The sequence below is a fragment of the Spermophilus citellus genome (assembly GCF_964194105.1).
Source record: "Spermophilus citellus genome assembly, chromosome: 17".
Classification (NCBI taxonomy): Eukaryota; Metazoa; Chordata; class Mammalia; order Rodentia; family Sciuridae; genus Spermophilus; species Spermophilus citellus.
Genome location: NC_138199.1, coordinates 50,047,968 through 50,072,992, shown reverse-complemented (window position 1 = coordinate 50,072,992; position 25,025 = coordinate 50,047,968). Strand labels below are relative to the sequence as shown.

Genomic DNA, 25,025 nt, shown 5'->3' with positions numbered 1-25,025 from the left:
TAGATAAAGTACCTAACAACCGGCCTATCAGTGTCATGTGAGAACAGAGTTGTTCATTCCAGGAATGCTTTTGTCCAGTTGAATAGATCCATTGGCACCACCCTCCATAATCCTTTCAAAGGCTTCTTAAAAGGTGTGTGTTACCCACATCTCCCATTTCTTTCATCTTTGTTCAAAAGCCTGTTGGCTGACTGCTGAAGCCGCCACAACCCTGTAGGTACACTCCTTTGCATTGTGATTCTAACAACTCTTACAATAAGAGAAGAATTCCACTTCTCGCCCTTTTAAACTGGGTTTAGCCAGATTAGTCCACAGGAACTAAGTGATTGATGCAGTGACTGGAAAAGGGTTTGGCAGGGGCTAGATGTGTAACTTAATGGTAGAGTGCTTGCCTAGAATGTGCAAGGCCCTGAATTAGAATCCCAGCACTGAGGAGGAGGTTGCGGGAAGGGCTTGTCCTCTCTTGTTGATCCTATGCCACTTGTGAGGATGCTGCTAGAAGAGGAGAGACCCCACAAAGCAGAAATCAGCAGTCCAAGCTGTAATTTTATTTTATTTCTTTTTTTGGTACCAGGGATTGAACTCAGGGGTCATTGAGCCACATCTTTGGCCCGATTTTGTATTTTATTAAAAGACAGGGTTTCACTGAATTGTTTAGTGTTTCCCTGTTGCTGAGGCTGGCTTTGAACTTGGATTCTCCTTCCTCAGCCTCCTGAGCCGCTGGGATTACAGGTGAGCGTCACCGCGCCCGGGCTGGGGATGTGGCTCAAGCGGTAGCGCGCTTGCCTGGCATGCATGCAGCCCGGGTTCGATCCTCAGCACCACGTACCAACAAAGATGTTGTGTCCGCCGAAAACTAAAAAATAAATATTAAAAATTCTCTCTCTCTCTCTCTCTCTCTCTCTCTCTCTTTAAAAAAAAAATGAGGTCCAGCCACTCAGCCACTCACCCTAAAAGCCAAATGGGAAGCCAGGCACCCTGGTGCATGCCCGTAATCCCAGCCTCTCAGGAGCCTGAGGCAGGGGGATTACAAGTTCAAAGTCAGCCTCAGCAAAAAGCGAGGTGCTAAGCAACTCAGTGAGACTCTGTCTCTAATAAAATACAAAAGAGAGCTGGGGATGAGTGCTCCTGAGTTCAATCCCTGGTACCAAAAAAAAAAAATAAATAAATAAAAATAAAAAAATAAAAAGCCAAATGGGAAAAGTAAGACCCTATCTCTAAATAAAATATGAAAAAGGGTTGGGGAGGTGGGTGAGAAGAAAAGGAACTTTACTGATGTGAACTTTAGGTTTATGGGGGAATTACTGGGATGGGGGCAAGAAATAGGCATAATTAAGCAGTCTTGGTCAAACTGTGGTCTGGTTGATCATTATCTCAGTTTGGGTCCTACAATCTTATTGCTATCAAGGACATTGCCACTGCTCAGGGTGCAATCAATCTCCATCTGCTGCTCAGGATGTTTACCTATCAGTTTGTAATCCTAGAAGGGGAGCAATTCAGTTCCAGTGAGATGATTCCTCACTATAGGGAAATCTGTTTGCAAGGCCCTGCTATTCCTGGAATCCAAGGTGACTGTAGGTTTAGGGCCATGACTGGAGATTTCTAGGTGCTACTCCAGGGAGTCTGGGGCAGGATATCGCAGAAGTTGGCAGCAGAATGTCTCTATAAATCTTGAAAACACCTTAGTTACCTATCAGGGCATCCTCAATCATGAAGGGGGATGAGATGGTTTAGGTAAATTTACAGCTAATAAACCTTATATTACCATTACCAAGTTTTGACCCCAAAGCCTGGGTCCCTTTTCCCTTCTCTGAATTGTGGAACTCAAAATAGGACTGAGCACCACTAGAGAAGTGAAAGGGACTTTCCTGGGTGGGGTGATGAGCACTGGTAATATCAGAAACTTGGGAGGCTAAAGGCAGGAGGATTGCAAATTCAAGGCCAGCCTCAGCAACTTGGTGAGCTTGTGTGTCAAAAAAAAAAAAAAAAAAAAAAAAGAAGAAGAAAGAAAGAAAGAAAGAAAGAAAGAAAGAAAGAAAGAAAGAAAGAAAGAAAGAAAGAAAGAAAAAGACTGCAGATGTAGCTAGTGGTGGAGCCCCTGGGTTCAGTCCATCCCTATAACAAAAAAGTGAGGCAGGGGTGGGGGTGGGGGTGGCTTTTATTCTTGACCATGAGTAGGAGAAATGGGAGATGAACTTGCAAATCAACTTTCTGTTCCTTGAGGGTTGGGAGGTTATGAGTGGGGTAAAAGAAATGTGGGGAAATTATGGGCTAATAACGGGAAGGAACATTCATATCTTTTCCCAGGAATGGGCAGACATTTTCTGAGAATTTTTGTGCCATCTCTCTTTGTTCCTTTTATGGCTCTTTCTGTTAGGTCAGTTTAAGGTGCTAAGGGAACAGAGCACCAGGCAACCTGCAAGAACAACCAGTCAGACAGATTTTAGGTATTTAATATCTCTAAATTGCAATCTCATTATTGTAAAATAGGGCTAGTAATTCTGCCTACCTTATGGGGGATATTGTAAGAATAAATGAGATTATAAATATCATTCATACACATATTTTAAATCCATTTGTTTTGGTTGGATTTAGGACCATTATCATTCCTTATGAAAAGAAAGAAGGCCCAGAAGCTTGCTGTTCAGAAGGCTTTATCAGATGCATTCCATAAACTGTTCATTGTAGTTTTAGGTAAGACTTCTTTGTCTTTGAAGTACTTCAGTTTCAATGAGCAAATAAACTCATTTTGAAAGTTAATTGGATGAAAATGTGGATATCTAAAACCTTCCATATAATGCTTTCATTCACTAAATTCTTTCATAGCAATGGTCTCAAATTTGTCCTGTGATATTTGTGAGAAAAATGACTGCAAATATTATTGTCCCCAGTTTATGAATGTAGAACAACTTGCCTAAGCTCATGCAGAAAGTATTTGATCCAAGTCTTCCTTCTCACTTGCTTGCCTGTCATACAGAATAGTGATTATAAGTTTTGGACACCTGGGTTTGAGTCCTAACTTAGGTTTTTTGTTTTGTTTTGTTTTATTTGGTGGGGGGATACCAGGGATTGAACCCAGGGGCACTCGGCCACTGAGCCACATCCCCAATCCTTTTTGTATTTTATTTAGAGACAGGATCTCACTGAGTTGCTTAGGGCCTTACAAAGTTGCTGAGGCTGGCTTTGGACTTGAGATCCTCCTGCCTCAGCCTCCCTAGCTGCTGGGATTACAGGTGTATACCACCGTGCCTAGCTTGTATCTTAGATTTTTAAAGTAATTTAGGTTTTATAGTCAGACAGATTTTAGGTATTTAATATCTCTAAATTGCAATCTCATTATTGTAAAATAGGGCTAGTAATTCTGCCTACCTAATGGGGGATATTGTAAGAATAAATGAGATTATAAATGTAAAAAGTTCAGAACTATGCTTACATGATAAGCAAACATAATATGTTCACTATCATTGTTATCATTTTCTTCCTGAGTAAACAGATAAATAAACTCTGCTGAATTAAGAATTCAGTTCAGTTTTTACTTATGGCATTGACATATTGGGTAAATATGACTCTTATATAATAATTAGCTGCTTTCATGTGAGCCTTCAAAGAAGCAGGTTTTGAATGACATCACGCTCCCTCTTGAGTTCTCCTGTGATGTGAATGTTACAGGCCACATTCAAAAAAAATGTGATGATTAGCAGAATTTCCAAACACAACTGCTCTCCTAGTTCATGGGCTTACAAGCTTAGAAACTGAGAAATCCTAATTAAGTTATTAGATACCCTTATTTGCTTGTAAGAGGTAGCCCTGATTGGTCTCAGCCTTCCAATCTGGGCAGCCCTTCCGGGTTCATGAGCTAGAATTTCCAACGATCAACTCTTGAGTAACAATCTTGAAGAACTAAGGAACTAAGCTTATATGAACTCAAAACTCTTTAGATCAAAAGCTTTATGCTTTGAAGGAAAACTGTATTGTCTATAAGGTAAGTAGACCAGTTTCTGCCAATAAAAGGTGCTAGTACTTTCTCCAAAAATTTGCTCATTGTTTCTGGTGGAATTTTGGTTCTCAGGGAGTAGGAAATTGCTCCTTCTTCTAATATGAAGTGTCTTCTAGGCCAGGGATCTACACTTGGGTTTGAACTTACTTTGACCTCTTGTTATGCTTACTGAACCATTTGTACATTTTTGTTTACGAATATTTCCTATGTCATTATTTCTTAGTTCCTATCTCTAAGATCACAGCATTCTTTTAACCAAACATTGTTGATACTTCATTATGTATTTTTAAACAAATAGTTATGTTAAGACTGATGCGTAGGTGAGGACATTTCTAAGAAATGCTCTTATTTTCTTTCAGACATCAAAGGCATGTCTCATTAGGGTGCTACCATGGTGTGCAATAAGTTTTAGAATAAGAAAAATTCTGAATTAATTCTTGTAACTTTATTTCAGAGAGTGGTAAAATAGCTGTGGTATACAGACCCAGTGAAGAGATCAGTGTTGCCAGAAGTGAAGAAGAACTACATGATATAATTCAAGTATGTGAAGATGAAAGCTCAGGGGTTCCATAGTCAGTGTAGCCATGATTGAAAACAACCAGTGGGCTGGGTGCAGGGGTTCATGCCTGTAATCCCAGCAGCTTGGGAGGCTGAGGCAGGAGGATCACGATTTCAAAACCAGCCTCAGCAACTTAGCAAGGCCTTAAGCAACTCAGCAAGACCCTGTCTCAAAAGAAAAGAATTAAAAAAAAAAAAAAAAGGGCTAGGGCTAGGTGGCCTGGTGTTATAGCTCAGTGGTAGACCACTTTCCTAGCATGTGTGAGGCACTGGGTTTGTTTCTCAGCACCACATATAAGTAAATAAAATAAAGATTCACTGACAGCTAAAAATATTTTTTTTTTTTTTTAAAAAGGGCTGGGAATATGGCTCAGTGGTTGAGCGCCCTGGTACCATAAAGAAAAGAAAAGAAACCAGTGTTATTGAAAGACTTCAGCATTTCATCATGTATCATTCTTAGAAAAATGAAACTCTAAAACTGCTTTTGATTGTAGGGGATTTATGGACTTCCTGACCCATTGTTTGAAGTTTAGAGAGTAGAATTGAGACCTTTCAAGGGACTACTGTAGTTATAGACTCAAAAGAGGAGCTAGGCTCCCTTTCCAGAGTTAGAGAAAGTGGCCTGCTTGTCTTTTTAGATTTTCCCTCAAGTAGGATCACAGAGATTTGGCAACAGAGTAACTACAGCCTTAGGTTTGATTGTGTTGTAGCTTTGAGAACTATTATGCCTCTAAAATGTGGTGTGTTACCTAAATCTCAACATCTCCCTATACTCAAGTAGAATGTTTTGCTGAAGAACCTTTCTGTAAATCAATTATATGAAAGCCCTCAACTAGGGAGTAAGTTGCCAACGTAATTTCTAGATTAGGCATTATTTACTATGTATAAGATATTTGGGGGAGGCACAAAAATATGTTTTATGCGGGGGGGGGCAGGGGGATTAATTTGGAGATTTTCAATTATATGACTTTCTTCAAAAATGTGGGGTGTTTTATTTTGAAAAGGCAGAGGAAGTGGGTTGCATTCTGAAATAGTATTTTAAGTTATTTCCATGTAAAAGTTTTAGTTCAATTTAAATAAAACCAGTTAAGGAAACTTAACTTTAAGAAGTCTCACTTCCTGTGAAATGTGAAAGGAAGTAAGTCCACACTGACTGTAGAAATCCCATTGTAAGAGCAGATCCACCCCTTAAGGAGGTGACTTTGAAAACCATTACTATGTGCTCAGCCATATGCAAGGCACTGGGAATAAGAAGATGACACATCTTTATGCACTAGGGTTGTGTCAGGTAATAAGTAATAAAACAGATTACTATAAGGGCTCTGAAAAAAAAGTCATTTGGGTTCTAGTCTTAGTAGTGTTTCAAGAAAACTATTTAAGTTGCAGGCTTTAACATCCTGCCTTCTCTAGATATGTGCACATGAGTCACCTCTAAAAAAGTGGTGTTGTCACGCCTACTGGAGCCAAGGTGGGAAGGAGATGTTTTCCCATGCCAGTGTAAAGGGCTGTCCACACGGATTCACACCCCCTTTCTCAGACTGAATTGCCCACTGCCTAAAACCCCTCCTACAGAAATTTCGGAGTCATCACTGATTTCAATGGTAGCCCCAGCCTAACAGAGTGATGAATTAATTATCAAACATGAAATAGGATACAGAGAGTTTAGAGCAAATGGCAACATTTTGGAATAAATAACCTTAATGTGTAGTCTGCCTGTTAACCTAACTGGCCCTCGTTTTACAGGTCACTTGCTTCTCTTGGAAGCAGTATAGCCAAGGGGAGGAAGAATATCTCTCGGATTTCAGCCTGGAAGAGGAAGAATTCAGGCCGCCAGAACTGGACCAGCACTACTGAATATCCCCAGAGGCTCAGTCCTGTGACTTCCTTGGGAATCTCTGCGGCCCTCCACCCAATGGGCTGCTAGAGTCCCGGGGCCACCCACATCTAGGGCCCAGATCCTGCTTCGATGTAGGGGAGGGGGCCTGTGGGGGTCGATTGTGGCCCCTGCCGGGGGAAGGGAAGCTTGGGTTGGTTGATTGTGGGAAAAGGCTCCCCGTCTGAGCGAGCCTAATAAAGGTTGAGCCTAATAAAGGTTGCGTAAACAAAGGTGTCGTAAATAAAGGGCGGGGCGGGGCGGGGCGGGGCCACGGGGTTGCCCAGGCGCGAGTGTCAAGGGGCTGCCATAACGGTTAGGCCTGCACAGGCAGGCGCCCCATTGGCCTGGGTCGCTGCGCCCCCGAGCCTCCGCCTGTCATGTCCCTGCTGCGCCTTTGGGCACCAGGGCTTCTCCTCACGTTGCAACCATTGTGGCTGCTGGTCCAGGCAGCTCAGCCTCTGGAGTGGACCCAGGACCCTCTCCAGCTGACCTCTGAGCACCCAGGGCCTATCAAGCCCTGGTCTCTGCACTCCTCTGAACTCCCACCCTTATCACCCCATGCGCTTACACCCCCGGCAGACCCGGGAGGCTTTGATGACCTGGGGTCCTCTGCTCGCTCCCAGATGTTGGACTCACCACAGAAGTTAACTGACAGTTTGCTTCCATTCTTGGGCAGGGATTCACCTGGAGAGCCGCCCCCAGAGGTAGATCAGTTTGCTGTTCCACGTCAGGATCTGCATCAAGACAAACTAATTCGGCAAGAGAGGCTCCCAGAATTGGTTCCAATGCTAGGTGGGGATCAGAATCAGGTCCTAGCTCTACCTTCTCGACTCAAAAGTAAGATTCATACTGTCAATCTAGATCAGTCTACAGATCACCAGTCATTTGAAGTACTTGTTCCACCTCTAGATAGCCAGAGTTCAAAAGAAGCAAAGTTTATTGTTTCACCACTGAATCTGAAGAAGGATGTAGCTCAGCATCCGAGATTTGCTAAAGTTGTTGGTGGAACTCCAAAGCAATTTGCAAAACTTCAGCTTCAAAAAAACTTGCAGGATGATTATGTATATCCAAGTACAGATGTAGCTTATTCTGGCAACCTACCTCCGGAATCCCAGGAGAACTCAGATGAGTCTCCAGAAACTCCTGACCAGGTTGAACCTTCTCTGGAGGCCCAAGAGACTCCTGAGGAGCTCCAGTCCTCTTCGTCCCAGCAAGAAGTTCCTGAGGACCAGGAGGCTCTAGGAGGTGAAGCATCAATGCATCATAAACTTTCATCTCTAAGAAGTGACACTCAGCCAGTTGTCACAAGTAAACCTGCAGATCTGGTTACCGTAACTCCGCAGGCAGATAAAGAGATTCACCTTCCTTCAGGCCAGGAGCAGGCCCCAACCCAGCCTTCAGAGGGTCTTGAAGTAGTAGAACCTTCATCAACCCAACAAGAGGCTCCAGCTCAGACTTAGAGCTCTCTGAACCCTCTTTATCTGAGCAAGAGACTCCAGTTCAAGCTCCCAAGTCCCCTATGGAGAATATAGCTGAAACTCTACCAACTCTACCTGTAGTTCCATCTCTAGGTCAGGATCAAGTTCATTATTATAACTTGCCCAGTGTTACAGGTAGGCCTGCAGACGTGGAAATTACCATAACTTCGGAACCTACCAAGGAGGCCGAATCTTCTCTAGCCCAGCAGGAGGCCCCAATTCAGCCAGAGGCCTCTGTTCAGGAGGCCCCAGTTCAGCCAGAGGCCCCAGTTCAGGAGGCCCCAGTTCAGGAAGCCCCAGTTCAGGAGGCCCCAGTTCAGGAGGCCCCAGTTCAGCCAGAGGCCCCAGTTCAGCCAGAGGCCCCAGTTCAGCCAGAGGCTCCAGTTCAGGAGGCCCCAGTTCAGCCTCCAGAGTATGCTGAGGAGGTAGAACCTTCTCTAACCCAGCAAGAGACCCCAGCCCAGCCTCCGGGCCCTCCTGTGGAGACTGAACCTTCTCTCAGTGAGCAAGAGACCCCAACTCAGCCTTCTGAGTCTCCTGGGGAGGACCAGTCTTCTGAAAGCCAGCTGGAAGTACCAGTGCAACCTCTAGACTTGCCCAGTGTGACCGGTAAACCTGCAGATGTACTGATTACTATAACACCTGAACCCACTACAGAGGTGGGAACTTCTGTGATCGATGGTGAGGCTATAGTTCCTCAATTCCAACTCATGAGTTAGGACCTTCTGCATCCCAGCCTGAAGCCCCAACTGTGCCTCCAGAGCTCCCTAACGATGTAGGTCAACCTCCAGAAGGTGAGGATGTGACAGGTTCTTCTCTAGGTTCTGATCAAGCTGAGTCTCCTACTCCAGAATTGAATAATGAGGTTGAAACTTCAGCGCAACAGGAGACCCTAGATGAGTCCTCAGTGTCCCCTGAGCAGTTGGAACCTCAGCCAAGCCCCCCTCTAGAGGAGGAACAACCTCCAATTGATCAAGAGGTCCCCAGTCAGCTTGAAGAGCTGCCTGAGGAATCTTTATCAAGTCAGCAGGAGAGCTCATCTCTGCCCTCAACACCCCCCGTGAGTGTTGAACTTCCACCAGTCCAGAAAACACTCCCAACTAAACCTCCAGAATCCACATTTGTCTCGACTATTGCTTCATTCAGTGATTCCATGTCATTTTCACCTCAAGATCTAGAAGTAATGTTCAGAAGTGGGTCTTCAGATTTGCCTAAAACCACAGTTCAACATGTGGCTCTGATAGTTACTGTACCTTCAGAAGCCACTAAAGAAGTTGAGCCAGTTTCCACCCAGCAAGTTACATTTTATCCAACCCAGTCTAATGCCCCTTCCCAGTCTCCAGGATTCCCTGAAAACTTTGGATTTTCTTCAGCCCAACAAGCAACCACAACTCAGATGGAAACTTCAACTCAGGTCCTAAGTCAGAATAAAGCTCAGGATTTAACATCACCCAGTGTTACATTTCAACCTTTGGACCTGGAACTCACCTCAACTCCAAAACCCACTAAACATTCTACAGCTGAGAAGAAGCCTGAGGCTCTTTCATTGTTCCCTATGGCTACTGGAACGTACCATATATCTCTTCCAACGGTTCCAACTTCAACTTTGCTTCCAACGTATCAAGAAGGAATAATTCCAACACAAGAAACTTCAACTCAGCCACAGGTCCTAACTGAGAATCAAGTTCATTTTTCAACAGTACCCAGCTTTACATTTAAACCTGTGGAAGTGGAACTCCCCATAACTCCAGAGCCCAATGTGGTGGTTGAACATCCTCTACAGCCCCACCATGTAGAAATCCCCATAACTCCAGAGCCCAATGTGGTGGTTGAACATCCTCTACAGCCCCACCATGTGGAAATCCCCATAACTCTTATGAACTAAGGTATAGGCTTTGTCCTAAAAAGACCAAAGGTGCACATTACAAAAAGACATGAAAAATGGCATCCATCACTAATTGTCTTGTGCATGTGTTTCCCCCCAAGAGCTGTTTCGGGTCTCTGTGTAGGAGAAGCTCAACGGAAAGTGAAAATCAGGTAAATCTGAAGAGGACCCAGTGCTGTGGCCAGGGAAGGCAGTGGGAAGCAGAATTAATGTTCCCCTTTCTGTTTTCTAGGAGGGCTTTTTCTGGTTAAGGCGGCCACTTTGGCTTAGGGATATGTACAGACCTCTCAATGCCACACGTAAGAAAAACATGGCACAGAAGCTACATGACAAGGACTCCTCTGATGAGTGCTGAGGGCTGTTTGAATCGACAAAGCTGTGTGGTGGCTCGTGATTCTGTGCCCAGCCAAGACTGCGGCATTCGTGATTCTGTGCCCAGCCAAGACTGCGGCAGATGAGGATGAGATTTTCAATAAGGATGCTGGGTAAGTGACTGGGGGTGATATAAATTCTCAAATGAAGAGGTAAGGAAAAGCTTAATTGCTCCTTTCAAGAGTAACAACCTTGGCTTTGTTGTTCTCCCAGGGATGAAGCCCCATCACAGACCTCTGCTCCTCCTGAGGGTGGTGAAGAGGGCAGAGAGTAAATCTGTCTTGCCTCAAGCGACTGGCAAATTTTATTTTCTAATATTGGCTTCTCATCAGTGCTTGTAAAATACTTATTTTTCTCAATCCTAGCCATGTGGTAAAAAGTAACATGTAAGTAGTTAAATATGTGTGTATAAACAACAAGGGCATAGGGGGATCCAACATGGCCGCTGAGGAGGAAACAGCGATTCTAATGTCTCCACTTTAATGAGACCAAAAAGACCCTTTGGAACAGCGGCAGTCTACATATAGAGGAACTTCTAGCAAAATTCCGTGAAGAGAGGCCCTGCCGGGAATTGGTAGGTCAATTAGAAGTGTCAGTTTGTGGCCGCCGGGACTCGGGGCTCGGGGACTGCTGTCGCCTCCCCGGCCCCGGGCGCTGCTGGGGCCGCGAGCCAGAAAGCCACGGACCGGGCCGCGGTGTGGCTAGAAGCCGGGAACGCCGGGGGCGGAGAGAGCGACCGGGGCAGCGCTGGCTGTGGATACGGAGGCGGAGAGAGGCGCGGGAGCCCAAGGCTGAGACACACTGGAGGGAACGAGCTAGTGTCCCGTCATCATCCCGAAATAGCTAGCGAGAAGAGGAAGATGGCGGCGGGAAAGGAGTAAGCCTCTCCATGCTCCGCGCCCCTTGTAAGGGTCCGGTGAAGCGTCAGAGAAGGAGAGACCACTACGTGTGGTATCAACTTTGCTTCCAACGTATCAAGAAGGAATAATTCCAACACAAGAAACTTCAACTCAGCCACAGGTCCTAACGGAGAATCAAGTTCATTTTTCAACAGTACCCAGCTTTACATTTAAACCTGTGGAAGTGGAACTCCCCATAACTCCAGAGCCCAATGTGGTGGTTGAAAATCCTCTACAGCCCCACCATGTAGAAATCCCCATAACTCCAGAGCCCAATGTGGTGGTTGAACATCCTCTACAGCCCCACCACGTGGAAATCCCCATAACTCCAGAGCCCAATGTGGTGGTTGAACATCCTACAGCTCCTCCAAAGCCCCACTATGTGGAAATCCCCATAACTCCAGAACCCAATGTGGGGGTTGAAAATCCTACAGCTTTTCCTCTAAAGCCCCACGACGTGGAACTCACCATAACTCCAGAGCCCAATGTGGGGGTTGAACAACCTACAACTTTTCCTCCAAAGCTCCAGGACATGGAACTCACCATAACTCCAGAGCCCAATGTGGGGGTTGAACAACCTACAGCTTTTCCTCCAAAGCTCCACGACGTGGAACTCACCATAACTCCAGAGCCCAGTGTGGGGGTTGAACAACCTACAACTTTACCTCCAAAGCCCCAGGATGTGGAAATCACTATAACTCCAGAGCCCAATGTAGGGGTTGAACATCCTACAGCTCCTCCAAAGCCCCAGGATGTGGAAATCACTATAACTCCAGAGCCCAATGTGGGGGTTGAAAATCCTACAGCTTTTCCTCCAAAGCCCCACTATGTGGAACTCACCATAACTCCAAAGCCTTATGTGGGCGTTGTACATCCTACAGCTTTTCCTCCAAAGCCCCACGACGTGGAAATCACCATAACTCCAGAGCCCAATGTGGGAGCTGAACATTCTACAGCTTTTCCTCTAAAGCCCCATGAGGTAACACTTCTACGTCCTCACCAGGGGACTACAAATCCTCCTCCAAACCCCCCGGAGACAACATTTCCACATCTAGATCTGGAAACTACAAATCTTCCTCCAGAGCCCCCTGATGTGACATTTCCACGTCCATACCAAGAGACTACAAATCCTCAAATCAACCACGAGGAAACTTCGGTCATGCCTCAATCTTTTGAAGTGGAAATCACCATAACTTCAAAACCCAACATTGATGTTGCGTCTTCTCAAACCTTGCCGGGGAAGCCAATTCAGCTTCCAGAGCCATATAAAGAGATTATAGCGAAACCTCCTGTATATTATGAGATTACACTTCCAACAATAAGTACAGCTCTGGTGTCGGAGTCATCTAGTGTTGGAGTTCAACCTCCAGACGTGACAGTTACCCTGACTGCACTACCCAGTGTGGCAACTGAAAGTTCTACAACTCCTACAACTCTTTCAACAACTGAAACAACTTCACAGCAAACAAATATGACTGAATTCACAATTCCACAAGTGGAGCCAGACCAAACCACAACTCATTTCCCCGAAATTTATGCCACAGAAAAGGAAGAAAATGTCACCAAGAACACTAATATATGTGAGCTCTGTACTTGCCAAGATGACACACTGTTGTGTGTTGGTCTCGCCCCAATGCAGAAACTCCACCGAGTGCCTGTGCTAGAGCCCTACAGCTACAATGGCACCTTCGCAGTCTTGTAAGGATCACCTTTCCTCATTTGTGCTCTGCATTCTGTCTACCCTTTTCCTCAAGGGTCTCCTGGGCCTTTCTCATCTCCCCAACCCACATTGATTGACTTTTTGCTTTTAGTTTTTGCTTGTCAATTCTCCATATCCTCTTTTTCCTTCTTACTATTGTGCCCTTTCTCCAGTCTTTCACTTGTGATCATCCTTTATTTTCTTACCCATTTTTATTTAGCCCTATCATATCATTGCTTAAGCTTTACCATTTTGCTCCATCTGCTTTACAACTCATCTCATTAATGATGATACAACCAAGTGGTTAAGAGTAGATTCTAGAATAAGACTTTGAACCCAGATCTTTCATTTATTAGCGTTGTGACCTTGGGCAAAAAAGCTCTATGTCTCAGTTTCCTTATTTGGAAAATGGGGATTATGATAGTTACCGGTTCATAGGATTGTTGTGAAATTTAGATGAGAGAGTACATGTAATACTCATGTCGGTGCCTATCATATATGAATACTAGCTGTTAATATTATTATTCAGTCCCTCAGTTATGTCCAGAATTCATCTTAGCCTTGGCTTTCATATAACATCCATTTTGTGCCCAACTGAGGGCTAAGTACTATGGGAGCCACAGAAATATGACATTGTTTACAGAACACAAAAATGATAGGTGGGAAGAAGACTAAAAATTGAGATGATATATAATTAAGTAATAAAAGAGGATGCAGACCACATGTGCTGTAATTCTTCAGAATCTTTCATTACTGAAGTATGGATGTTGGGAAAGCTGTACAGATAGGCTTAAATGTTACCTGGTGCTTGAAAGTGGCTATAATTTTAAAGAAAAAAACGGGAAGTATATCTACACAAAGGAATGGCTGCAAGAATGACCAGGATTTGGTAGACTAGTGGGCCTACAAAGTATTGGGTTAGAATCAATGAAAGGTAATATGAAAAATCCTAAATATCAACTATAGATGTTTGAAAGCTACACAGTGAGAAATGAAGAGCCACTGAAAGTTTTCAAGCAAGAGATAAAAATAACTAAAACAGGAAGATAATTTTATAATCCATTTTTAGAGTGATCTAGAAGAGAAAGCTTAATTCAATGGGGCCACCTAGAAAACTTTAGCAAAATCTATGAGTAAAGCAAGAAGGAGCTTAATCAGAGTGGTTGTGATAGAGTAGAAAGAAAATCCTGGGAGCGCAAGGGGGAGTGGGGGAAGGAGGAGGGAATGGGAATGGGAAAAACAATAGAATGAATCAGATATAACATTCCTATGTTCATATATGAATACACAAGTAGTGTAACTCCACGTCATGTACAACAACAAGAATGGGAAGTTATACTCCATGTGTGTATGATATGTCAAAATACATTCTACTGCCATAACTAAAAAGGACAAATAAAAGAACAAAAAAATCAAATTCCATCAATTTATTCTGTTTGATAACAAATAAAAATGCCAGGTTTTAAAAGTAAGATATTAAAAATATTTTAGGGTATGACTTTAGTCTGTTAAAAGGAAAAAAAAATCCTGGGAGCTTTAGAAGAATAACAAATGCTTTAATGATTGACTAAAAGAGTTAGGGAATGAGGTGTACAGAAAAGAGAAAAATAAAATATGGCTCCATGAGTTTTGTCCTGGATAAAAAATGAGAATGCTGGTGATGTAGCAGGTGGAAAACAACACCAGGAAGGAAAGCCAGTTGGAGAGAAATGAGTTCACTCTTAGCCGTTTCTTAGTGGGGAACATAAAGCCCTCAGAAGGCTTCTGGTTGAGTGGAAATGTCCACTAGGCCTTTGTCCACTAGATGAGCAGGCTTATCCTCCAACCTCAAACGCCAAGAAAAAGTCTAGGTAAAGATGTATAAACAGAAAAGTTATTGCTAAGGGATAAGAACAGAGTTTAAAAAAAAAAAGTTGAAGGTATCTGCAGAGTTGAAACTGAACATAATTTAACAGCTTCTTTAAACATGTCATTCATAGATACATTCTCACATTAAAAAAAAAAAGTCAACAGAAGTATATTGGATCAAAGTGAAAATCTATACCTCTATCCTTTTTCACCCCTTGTCCATGCCCTACCACCCATAAGATGACCCCTGTTACATATTGGTGTGTGTCTTTCTTTCTGCTTTCTCTTCTATGCATAATTTTCCAACAGACCAGCAGTGATGGTGCCTCATATCCACCTGTCAATCATCGGGGTCTCCTGACCAATCCTGGAAGGACATGGATCTCAGCGAGATCCCCCAACCAACCCCAGGAGGACAAGGGACTCTAAAAACTTCCCTTTCCTGTCCCAAGCCCTCCCTTTCTGCCCTAAACCCAATAAAATTCCAATCTGGCTGAGCAGGGGTGTGATTCCCCTGGACCTCCTCTGTTGGACTGGAGGGTCTCGCTGGGGAATGGATCTCAATAAAGCCGTGTTCAGCTGCTTTTCACCTGCCTCCTTTTGATCACCGGTGCCTGACCTTACACTTTCCAGTCATCTTTGTGGCCACTTCTAACGGGCAGGGTGATGGCGCATGTCTCATTCAGCACACAGAGGGGATTATCATGAAGACAGAGGTGATCTGACAGTCCCTCTGGCAGCCATCTCAGAATCTGTTTGGGCTAGCTCACCTAAGGAGGAAGTTCTGTCCTCCAGGGACCTTGTCCTGAAAGACAGACAAGGTTAGGGAGGGGTTGAAGTTCAGTTAGGACCCTAGGAATTTCAAGGTTAGGTTGGGGTACCAGCACCAGTATTTAGATAAACACTCAAGGAGTAATTAACATGCATACATGCAGAGTTGAGCAGGAATCTGAACTATTGAGCAGGAATCTGAACTAAGTTTCCTTGATAGTAATAAATAAGACAGATACAAAATGAAGGCAGAGATGCCAAGCTTTTTTTCCTGTTTTCTGTCACTCATTTGGCATCTGCAGGCTCAGTGAACAGTCAGTGCTTAAAGCAGCCTCTGATTCTCTATCATGTGCTCAGCCTGCCAATCATCAGATCATTCAGACTTCACCCCAGTTGAGCTAGTACAGGTCAGAAGAGCTACCCACTCAACCCACAGAATCATAAGAAAAAATGTTTGCTTTAAACCATTAATTTTGGGGTAGTTTGTTATGAAGCAAAAGCTAACAGATACAGGTTTGAGTGATATGGTTTGGATATGGTTTAAGTGTGTCCTCCAAGAGATTATATATGATATCTTGGTCCTCAATGTGACAATGTTGGAAAGTGGGATCTTTAAGCAATGGTATCTAGTAGGAGGTGTATAGGTCAACTGGGGGACATGCCCTTGAAAGGGATTGTGGGATACTTATCTCTCTCTGGCCTCTTGGGTTTTTGTTTGTTTGTTTTTTGTGGTACTTGGGATTAAACTCAGGGCCTTACACTTTCTAGGCAATGCACTCTACCACTGAGCTATATCCCCAAGACTTGATATCTTGTTCCTACATACACTCCCACCATTAGGTCCTCAGCAGAAGCTAAACAATGGAGCTGCTTAATCTTGGATTTTGAACCTCCAGAACTGTGAGCTAAACAAACTTATTTTCTTTATAAAGTTAACCTGTGTTAAATATTTCATTGTAGTAACTGAAAATGAACTAACACATTGAGTTTTGTTTTGTTTTTTTGAGGTGGGGATCCTGGGGATTAAACTCAGGGGCACTTGACCAATGAGCTACATCCCCAGCCCTATTTTCCACTTTTATTTAAAGATAGGTCTCACTGAGTTGCTTAATGCCTCATTTTTGCTGAGGCTGGCTTTGAACTCACGATCCTCCTGCTTCAGCCTCCTGAGCCACTGGGATTTCAGTGCACCACCACATGCAGCTACATTGAGTCTTAATAGTAATATCAATGCTGACCCCACATTAGAATGGTTTCTAAGGCAACCTGTTCTGCTGCCATACTCTGGTCGCGGGCTCATTTTGGGTGACGGACCCCACACCCTGCACAGGCATGGGCTGGAATTCATCTTTGTGAATCAGGTTTGTATGTGTATACATGCCTATTTGTGGGAGGACGTGACTATGTTTGGCTGGGTTTCTTTTGACAGCTGGATGTGAGAGATTAATTTCTGTTTTATTTAGGAGAGGAGAAGGTCTGTTCTTGGTTCATGAAAGACTGCTCTGCAATCACTGCTGGTTCAGCAAGGGCGACTCTCTGCCTGGGACTTGCTCCACCTCCCTTTCCTGGTTAGGTGCTTTCTGTGCAATTGGAACCCCTGCTCCACACTGATGACCTCCTAGGCCCTGGTCTCCACATAGGGAATGTTTTTGACGCAGCCCAGGCCTGTTCCCTCTTTGTGGCTATTTGTTTTTGAAGTCAATCTTGTTTTCCATCACAACAAAGGGGATATTTTCTGGATCCAAGGGATTGGCCCAGATGAGACACTCATTTTTTTTCAATCATGGAAGATTTTGAACATGGTGGGGACAGTCACATCAAATATCAGAATGCAGCAGTCTGTGCTCCTCCAAGAGATTGGCATAATTCCTGACTGTCTGTGTCCTGGATCTGCATGGTGCCTGGTCTGCCATTCATTATCTCCTCGGTTAGAATCTCTGCTCGTATTTTGTCTTTGTACTGGTTACAATTTTTTTTTTTTTTCTGTCACTGGGGATTGAACCCATAGCACTGTACCACTGAGCCACATCCCAGTACTTTTATTTTTTATTGAGAAAGTATCTCCCTAAGGTTGGTCTTGAACTTGTGATCATCCTGCCTCAGCCTCCCAAGTTGCTAGGATGACAGACATGTGCCACTGTGCCCAGCCTGGTCACTCAATTTCTTATTCACATTCTGCCTCAAGAGGGATTATTTACTGATGCCTGAATCTCCCAGGATGACCTTTGGCAACACTTCCTGCCTAGAGGTCATCCTTCAAGTGTGGCTGTTGTGCTGGGGGCTCAAGTTTGGGTGTGATGGGGAGGGTTCCTGCTGAGAAGGAGTTCCAGTGGAGGACAAGGGCAGAGAAGTCCAAATTCCTGCTCCAGGAGAAACCCTCTGCACTCTCCCAGCCTCCAACGCTGCTCCTGCCATCTTGGTCTTTATCACAAACTGGCCAATTCTCTTATGAGCTTATCTGTTTCTTGAGTTATTCTATCAAATGTCCCTAATCAGTCATTTTACCACTCTTCCTTGAAAATCCCTCATGCTACAACGTGAGGAATGATTTTGGTCTTCCAGTTACAAGAGCCAGCAACTGGGCTGGGGATGTGGCTCAAGCGGTAGCACGATCGCCTGGCATGCGTGAGACCCGGGTTCGATCCTCAGCACCACATACAAACAAAGATGTTGTGTCCGCCGAGAACTAAAAAATAAATATTAAAAATTCTCTCTCTCTCTCTCTCCTCTCTCACTCTCTCTTTAAAAAAAAAAAAAAAAAAGAGTCAGCAACTTTACCAAATGTTTTGCCAGGGAGCTGTTATACCAAGTGGTTTTTTTTTTTTTTTTTTTTTTGGCCATAAAATAGCTTGCCATTTTCCCAACACAGTTTCCTTGCTGCCCATAGCTTGTTCACAAGGACAATACACTGATTGCCTTTGGTTCTGTGGTTCTGTGTTGCAGTCTCCAACATAGAAGGAGGAGGAAGCAGGGAGCCTCTCTCAGACTAGAATCAGTGACTGTTACTAGAAGGAATGATGAAACCAGGCTAGGCTGACCACAAATACTCATTACGGTCCACTCCTTTGTTGCCCAACATCTGCTTATCCCCTTCTTCCCATATATTTTCAAAAATGCTCTCACATGAGACGCTGTCATCCCTAAAGTTCCACCGAGTTAGTACATGCAATGCCCAGTGTGGTCATCTCCATCAGGTCCATCAGTCCACGGAGCTCAGTTTTCTCACAGGCTCCAGTTGGATTTCTGTAGAAGTCAGAATATGTCCACATCCTAATTCCCAGAACCTGTGAATATGTTGACTTATGTGGCAAAAAGGACTGTGAAGAATGTGATTAAGAAATGGACCTGGAGATGGAAAGTTTGTCCTGGCCAGTTAGGTCCAATGTAATCACAAGGGTGCTTCTTTTCTTTGAGACAGGACCTTGCCATATCTCTCAGGGTGGTCTTCAACTCCTGGTCAAGTGATTCTCCCACCAAGCACCTGGGGCTACAGGTAGTCACCACCACAGCTAGCTCACAAGGGTGCTTCTAAATGAAGGAGGGAGTAGGAAAGAGAGAGTGGGAGGAGGTGATGTGGCAGTGAAGGCAGAGGTTGGGTGGTGTGACAGCTGGCTGTGACAGATGCAAGGGGTCCATGAGCCAAGGTGGTGGGTTTTCTAGGGTTGCCATCACCAAATGTCATTGGGTGGTTTCAACAACAGAAATTTCTTTTCTTTCTTTTTTCTTTTTCTTAGGTACTGGGGATTGAACTCAGGGGCACTCAACCATTGCGCCACATCCCCAGCCCTATTTTGTATTTTATTTAGAGACAGGGTCTCACTGAGTTGTTTAGTGTCCTGCTGTTGCTGAGGCTGGCTTTGAACTGGTGATCCTCCTGTCTCAGCTTCTGGAGCTGCTGGGATTACAGGCATGTGCCACTGCGCCTGGGCAGAAATTTCTTTTCTTACTATTTTAGAGGTTAGAAGTCAGGTTTGATGAAGGCACTGGTGAGGCACCTCTTCCTGGCTTCTAGACAAGTCATCTCACTGTGTCTTCAAATGACCTTCCTTCTCTATTACATGGGCACACACATGTCTTTCATATTCCTTCTTATCAGAGTAAGGCCCCACTCTTATGTTATGACCTCACTTAACCTTTATTACCTTCTTTCTTTCTTTCCTTTTTTTTCTTTCTTTCTTTCTCTCTCTCTCTCTCTCTCTCTCTTTTTTTTTTTTTTTTTTTGATACTGAGGATTGAACCCAGGGGCACTATACTACTGAGCCACATCTCAGCCGTTTCTAAAGTTTCCAGTTTTGTGACAGGGTCTCACTAGATTGCATAGGGCCCTGCTAATTGCTGAGACTGGCGTCAATTTTTACAATTCTCCTGTCTCAGCTTCCCAAGTCATTGGGATTACAGACATGTGCCACCACATCTGGCTTATTACCTTCCTTGATTTATTTAATTTTTTTGGTACTAGGGATTGAACTCAGGGGTACTCAACCACTGAGCCACATTCCCAGTCCTATTTTGTATTTTATTTAGAGACAGGGTCTCACTGAGTTGCTTAGTGCTTCGCTTTTGCTGAGGCTGGCTTTGAACTGGTGATCCTCCTGCCTCAGCCTCCTGAACTGCTGGGATTACAAGTGTGCTCCACCCTGCCTGGCTGCTTATTACCTTCTTATAGGCCCCATCTTCACTACAGTCCCATTGGGGATGAGGGTTTCAACACTGGGTGTTGAGGAAACCCAGCTCAGTCCATAACACAAGGAATAAAGGCAGCCTCTAGTAGCCAGAAAAGGCTGAGAGCAGATTCTCCCCTAGAACATCCAGAAGGAACACAGCCTGCTGTGCTGTCCAGGGCAGTTCTGAAGTTTGTTGCATACATTTTCTCCAAGGGTCCCCAGTGAGACTGAGCTCCGCTCATGAACACACACCCTTGTTTAGCTAACCTCCCCAGGGTCCCCTCCCTATTTCCTCACAGTTTTCTGTAACTGCTTCCCAAATAAGCCCGATGTAATTAAATCCTTGTCTCACAGTTTGCATTGTGGGAACCCAATGTAAGACAGCTGGTTCCCGAAGTGGCTGGGACAATGAGTCCTCAGGAAGGAATTTTGGACTTGGGTCCCGTGGCTGATGGTAAGCAGGACGGTGAGGTCCTGTGTGCTTCAGCATCACAGTGACAAACACTCACCCATGGTGAATAGGATGGGAAACAGGTGCAAAGAGAAGCCCTGGATCATGTAATTGCTCTGGCACTTGAAATACCGAGGACAAAGTGGATCTGAGTGGAGCTTGTTGGTTTTTGTTAACTGTTATAAAATCATAAAGCTGAGCATGGGGGCGCATGCCTGTAATCCCAGAGACTCAGGAGGCTGAGGCAGGAGGATTGTGAGTTCCAAGCCAGCCTTAGCAATTTAGCGAGGCCTTAAGAAATTTAGTGAGAACCTGTTTTAAAATAAAATACAAAAAAGGTTAGAGGGCTAGGGTTGTGGCTTAGTGGTAGAGCGCTTGCTTGCCTAGCATGCAAGGTTTGATTATCAGCACCTCATACAAATAAATTAAAAAAAAGAATGTCCATTGATGGGGCTGGGGTTGTGGCTCAGAGGTAGAGTGCTCACCTAGCATGTGTGAGGCACTGGGTTCGATCCTCAGCACCACATAAAAATAAAATAAAGATATGGTGTCTACCTATAACTAAAAAATAAATATTTTAAAAAAAATTTAAAGAAAGAGCTGGGGATGTGGCTCAGTGGTTAAGCACCTCTGGGTTCAATCCTTCATACCAAAAAAGAAAAGAAAAGAAAAGAAAATATGATAGGCTCAGGTCTCCTATGATCAAGTCAGAACATGTGGTGACAGCCAGAATGCCACCATTTGAATAGACCCTCAACTCCTGCAGCTAGAGGGCAGAAATTACACAAACAGGAGGTCTAGGCACCTTTCCCACTGCCTGTGCCAATCCCCCTCCATCAGCTCACACCCATGGCCTCATGAGAGCTCCCTGTGATTAGCGAGCAAATGGAAAGAAGCTAGTCCTTGTGTACAGACAGGTCAACTGAATATGTTGGTAAGGCTGCAAAGGGACAGCTACCTCTCTTCCCATGGTTGATACAGCTACTGCCAACAGCTGAGACTAATATTAAGCTCCTGAAATTCCCCGGGGGGAGCCAGCAGGCTCTCAGATTCCACTGTACCCTTTCCCATTACAGGTGGCTGGTGGGACGACACTTTGTCCTCATGGAGATAGATGCATATTCTGGGTTCAGTTTTGCCTGATTTACCTTCAGGGCTTCGGTCACCTTTCATGGTCTTATAGAGTCTTCATCCATCACCATGGTGCCTCTCTAAATGTGGAATGCCAACAGTGGACACATTTTGTTGCAAAGGAACCTTTGGACTCAACTTTGAAAATGGACTCATGCTCACAGAATTCCTGGTCTTTGCAAGTGGCCCCCTCACCAAGGGACAGCAGGGAGATCACACTGGCAAGAGACAAAGTCCTTTGCCTTGTAGCTTATTCCAAAGTGCCCAGTGCACAGGCCCACTCCTATTTCCATGGGGCAAGTAGAAGAAGACATACACAAGTTTACACATTTTTGTTGGCTTTTTTTTTTTTTTTTTGCAGTGCTGGGGATGGAACTCAGAGCCTAATACATTCTAGACAAGCACTCTACCAATGGACTACATTCCCAGCCCTGCCTACATATTTTAAAGTGATAAGTCAGGCTAATAGCCAAATAACATATATTCTGCCTTCCTGTTTTAATATACTCTCATAATGAACTGGAAATCCAGATGTGAATTCAGAGTTTTTGGGTTTTGTGAGGCAAGTCAGCCCATGCCACAGTCTATGGCTCACTCTCTTCCCTTTCTAACCACTACATTTATCCTTATTGAAATTTGTATGAACACCCAGACCATCACATCCCAAGCTCCATTCACATGACCTGCAAAGAGCTGAACTAACTATGGCCACTCCTTGAACTCAGGGGTGTGCCTATTGCTGGCGATGACACAAAACTTATGACTTAGTCCATTTCCTGCTGTTATTACAGAGTACCACAGACTGGATAACTCATAAACAACAGAGGTTTTTTTTTTTTTTTTTTTTTTTGAGCTGGGCACAGTGTCACATGCCTGTAATTCCAGTGGCTTAGGAGGTTGAGACAGGAGGATTGCAAGTTCAAAGCCAGCCTCAGCAAATTAGTGAGGCCCTAAACAACTTAGCAAGACCCTGTCTCAAAATAAAAAATAAAAGAACTGTGGGACTGGAGATATAGCTCAGTGGTAGAGCACTTGCCTAGCATGTGTGATGCACTGGGTTCGATTCTCAGCACCACATAAAAATAAATAAATAAAGGTATTGTGTTCATCTACAACAACAACAACAAAAATACTTTAAAGAAAGAACTGGGGATATGGCTCAGTGGTTAAACACCCCTGGGTTCAGTCCCCAGTACAAATCGAATCAAGCCTTTATTGAAGCACACCGGTGGCGGCTGACCAGAACATAAAGCTGTTCCCCTGATCAGCCCCGAACAATTGCAAGGGCACTTATAAGTCTGAAAACCACAAAAGGAATGTTTTGGGGGGTCTAGCCAATGCAAGCAAGCCAGGTTACAGAAGCAGAAGAGTGCAGTCAACTGGCGGGAAGCCTAACCAATCACAGTTAGCCCAGTCACCCCAGTTACAGAAACAGAGCCCCGTTACCCTAGTTACAGAAACAATGCCCCATTAGGTAGCTCCGTGTTCTTAAAGGTTTCTGTAGCAAAAGGAAAAGAACATCTTGCCCCAGTCATGACCCTTCTACTTGGCATGGTTGTTCTACAGGATGAAGTCACAAAACAAAATGGAGTCACATTTGCTTCTACTATCACAGTCCAACGTATGTCATGCCAGTATCTGGTGAAAGATTCCATGCTGTGCCATCACATGTTAGAAGGACAAGTGAGCATACCAGAGACAGAGAGAAGATCAGGTTGACCTTTCCTTTTTATCAGGAACCCACTCCCATGAAAATGGTATTAATCCATTGCTTACATGGATTAATCAGCTGTAGTCCCTCAAAGGCTGTGTGTTAAAGGCTGGGTTCCTAGCTTGGTGCTATCAGAAGGTGGTGGAAGCTTTAAGAGGTAGGCCTAAATGGAAGTCTTCGGGTCATTGGAGATATGACCTTGAAGAGGAGAGTAGGACTCCAGACACTTTTCTTCTCTCTTTTGCTTCCTGGTCATGATGTGAGAATTTTTGCTCTACAAAGCTCTACCACCATGAAGAACTATTACAAGCCCAAAGCAGTGGGTCAATTAACAATAGACTGAAACCTTTAAAACTGTGAGTCAAAATGAATATTTTCTCCCTCTCCATCCCACTTCTCCCTCTTAGTACTGGGAATTGAACCCAGGGGCCACTTAACCACTGAGCCACATCTCCAGCTCTTTTTATTTTTTATTTTGAGACAGCATCTTTCTTAGTTGCTTAGGGCCTCGCTGAGTTGCTGAGACTGGCTTTGAACTTTAAAAAAAAATTTTTTTTTAGTTGTCAATGGATCTTTGTTTTATTTATTTATATGCGGTGCTGAGAATTGAACCCAGTGCCTCACACACGCTAGGCAAGCGCTCTGCCATTGAGCCACAGCCCTAGTCCAAAGCACCACCTCTTAGTACCATCATGAGGGCAGTTCAATTTCAAGGTGAGTTTTGGAGGGGGCATTCAAACCATAGCACCTAGGGAGGAGGGCTGCGTAGACTGTAGAAGTGGGCAGGGAATTCTAGGGTCCTAGGCACCCAAAAGTGGCTGGGCCTGAGGTTTGTGGGCCCCAGGTGGGCACATCCCCTCATTCTCATTCTGTCCTCATTCTGTAGGGGTGCTGCCACAGGACAAACAGCAGGCCCCCTGAAGCACCCAGTGCAAATCAGGGCCCTGTTTGCCAGAGTCTAATGGGCACATGCCTGACATATGATCAAAAGTTCAATGGGCATATGTTGTCTTGACAACCTTGGTCTGTGGACATGGGTTGGGGAACCAAAGGGTGAAGTTTGCAGTATCTCTCTCTATTGCACCTAATAGCTTACGAGGATAGTTTTTGCTTCCCATCCCTCAAGACTCTCAGTTTGGGGGGATATGAAGATTCTAGTGCACAAAGAGGAATGTTCTTGTTGGGATACAAAATCATGGTTCGATTAAATTAGGAAGCCAAAACTGTTTCGTGGAGGTTTGGAAAGAGAAATGTGGTGGGTGGTAGGTGACTTTCTGCTGAGGGCCATTGCCAAGTAGAAATGACGCATCGAAATTTCCTTGCTAGCGTACCCCATGTTAAATGGATTTCGCTGTTGACATTGCATGTAAGGTGACCTTGCTCAAGCAGGGCGGATCCGGGTTTAGAGCTGATCAGGTTTGAGGAAGTATCCCGCTCCTTGAGTTTAAGGCGTTCCCGGTTTAAGACAATATGGGTTTTAGGGAAGTTGGATGTTGAGGATTATTGCTGCTGGAAATAGGGCGTTCCTGCTGCCTGAGCTCCCTTTGAGTTCTCATGAGATTCAGAGAGTATTTTGGGAAAAAAGCCTCGTGGAGTAGGTGAATGGGAGGCAGCAGAACTGGGATTTCCCCAGAACGTGTGTGTAGAGGCCGGTGTGAGTTCGGGAATAAAGAATTGCTGTTTGA

At 44.4% G+C, this 25,025-nt stretch overlaps 1 protein-coding gene and 1 long non-coding RNA gene across 2 annotated transcripts; both read left to right on the top strand.

The window, feature by feature from the left end:
• Positions 1-2,557: 2,557 nt before the first annotated feature.
• LOC308635785 lies at positions 2,558-6,511 on the top strand. Its single transcript, XR_014019266.1, has 3 exons — positions 2,558-2,694; positions 4,452-4,537; positions 6,299-6,511. It is a non-coding gene; the product is annotated as an uncharacterized lncRNA (long non-coding RNA).
• A 247-nt stretch (positions 6,512-6,758) lies between these two features.
• LOC308636336 (leucine-rich repeat-containing protein 37B-like) lies at positions 6,759-12,767 on the top strand (the record flags this gene model as incomplete). Its single annotated transcript, XM_081271751.1, has 3 exons — positions 6,759-7,135; positions 7,547-7,676; positions 12,121-12,767. Exons 1-3 carry the CDS (start codon positions 6,809-6,811, stop codon positions 12,765-12,767), a joined length of 1,104 nt encoding a protein of 367 aa, XP_081127877.1. The 5' UTR covers positions 6,759-6,808.
• Positions 12,768-25,025: the final 12,258 nt, after the last annotated feature.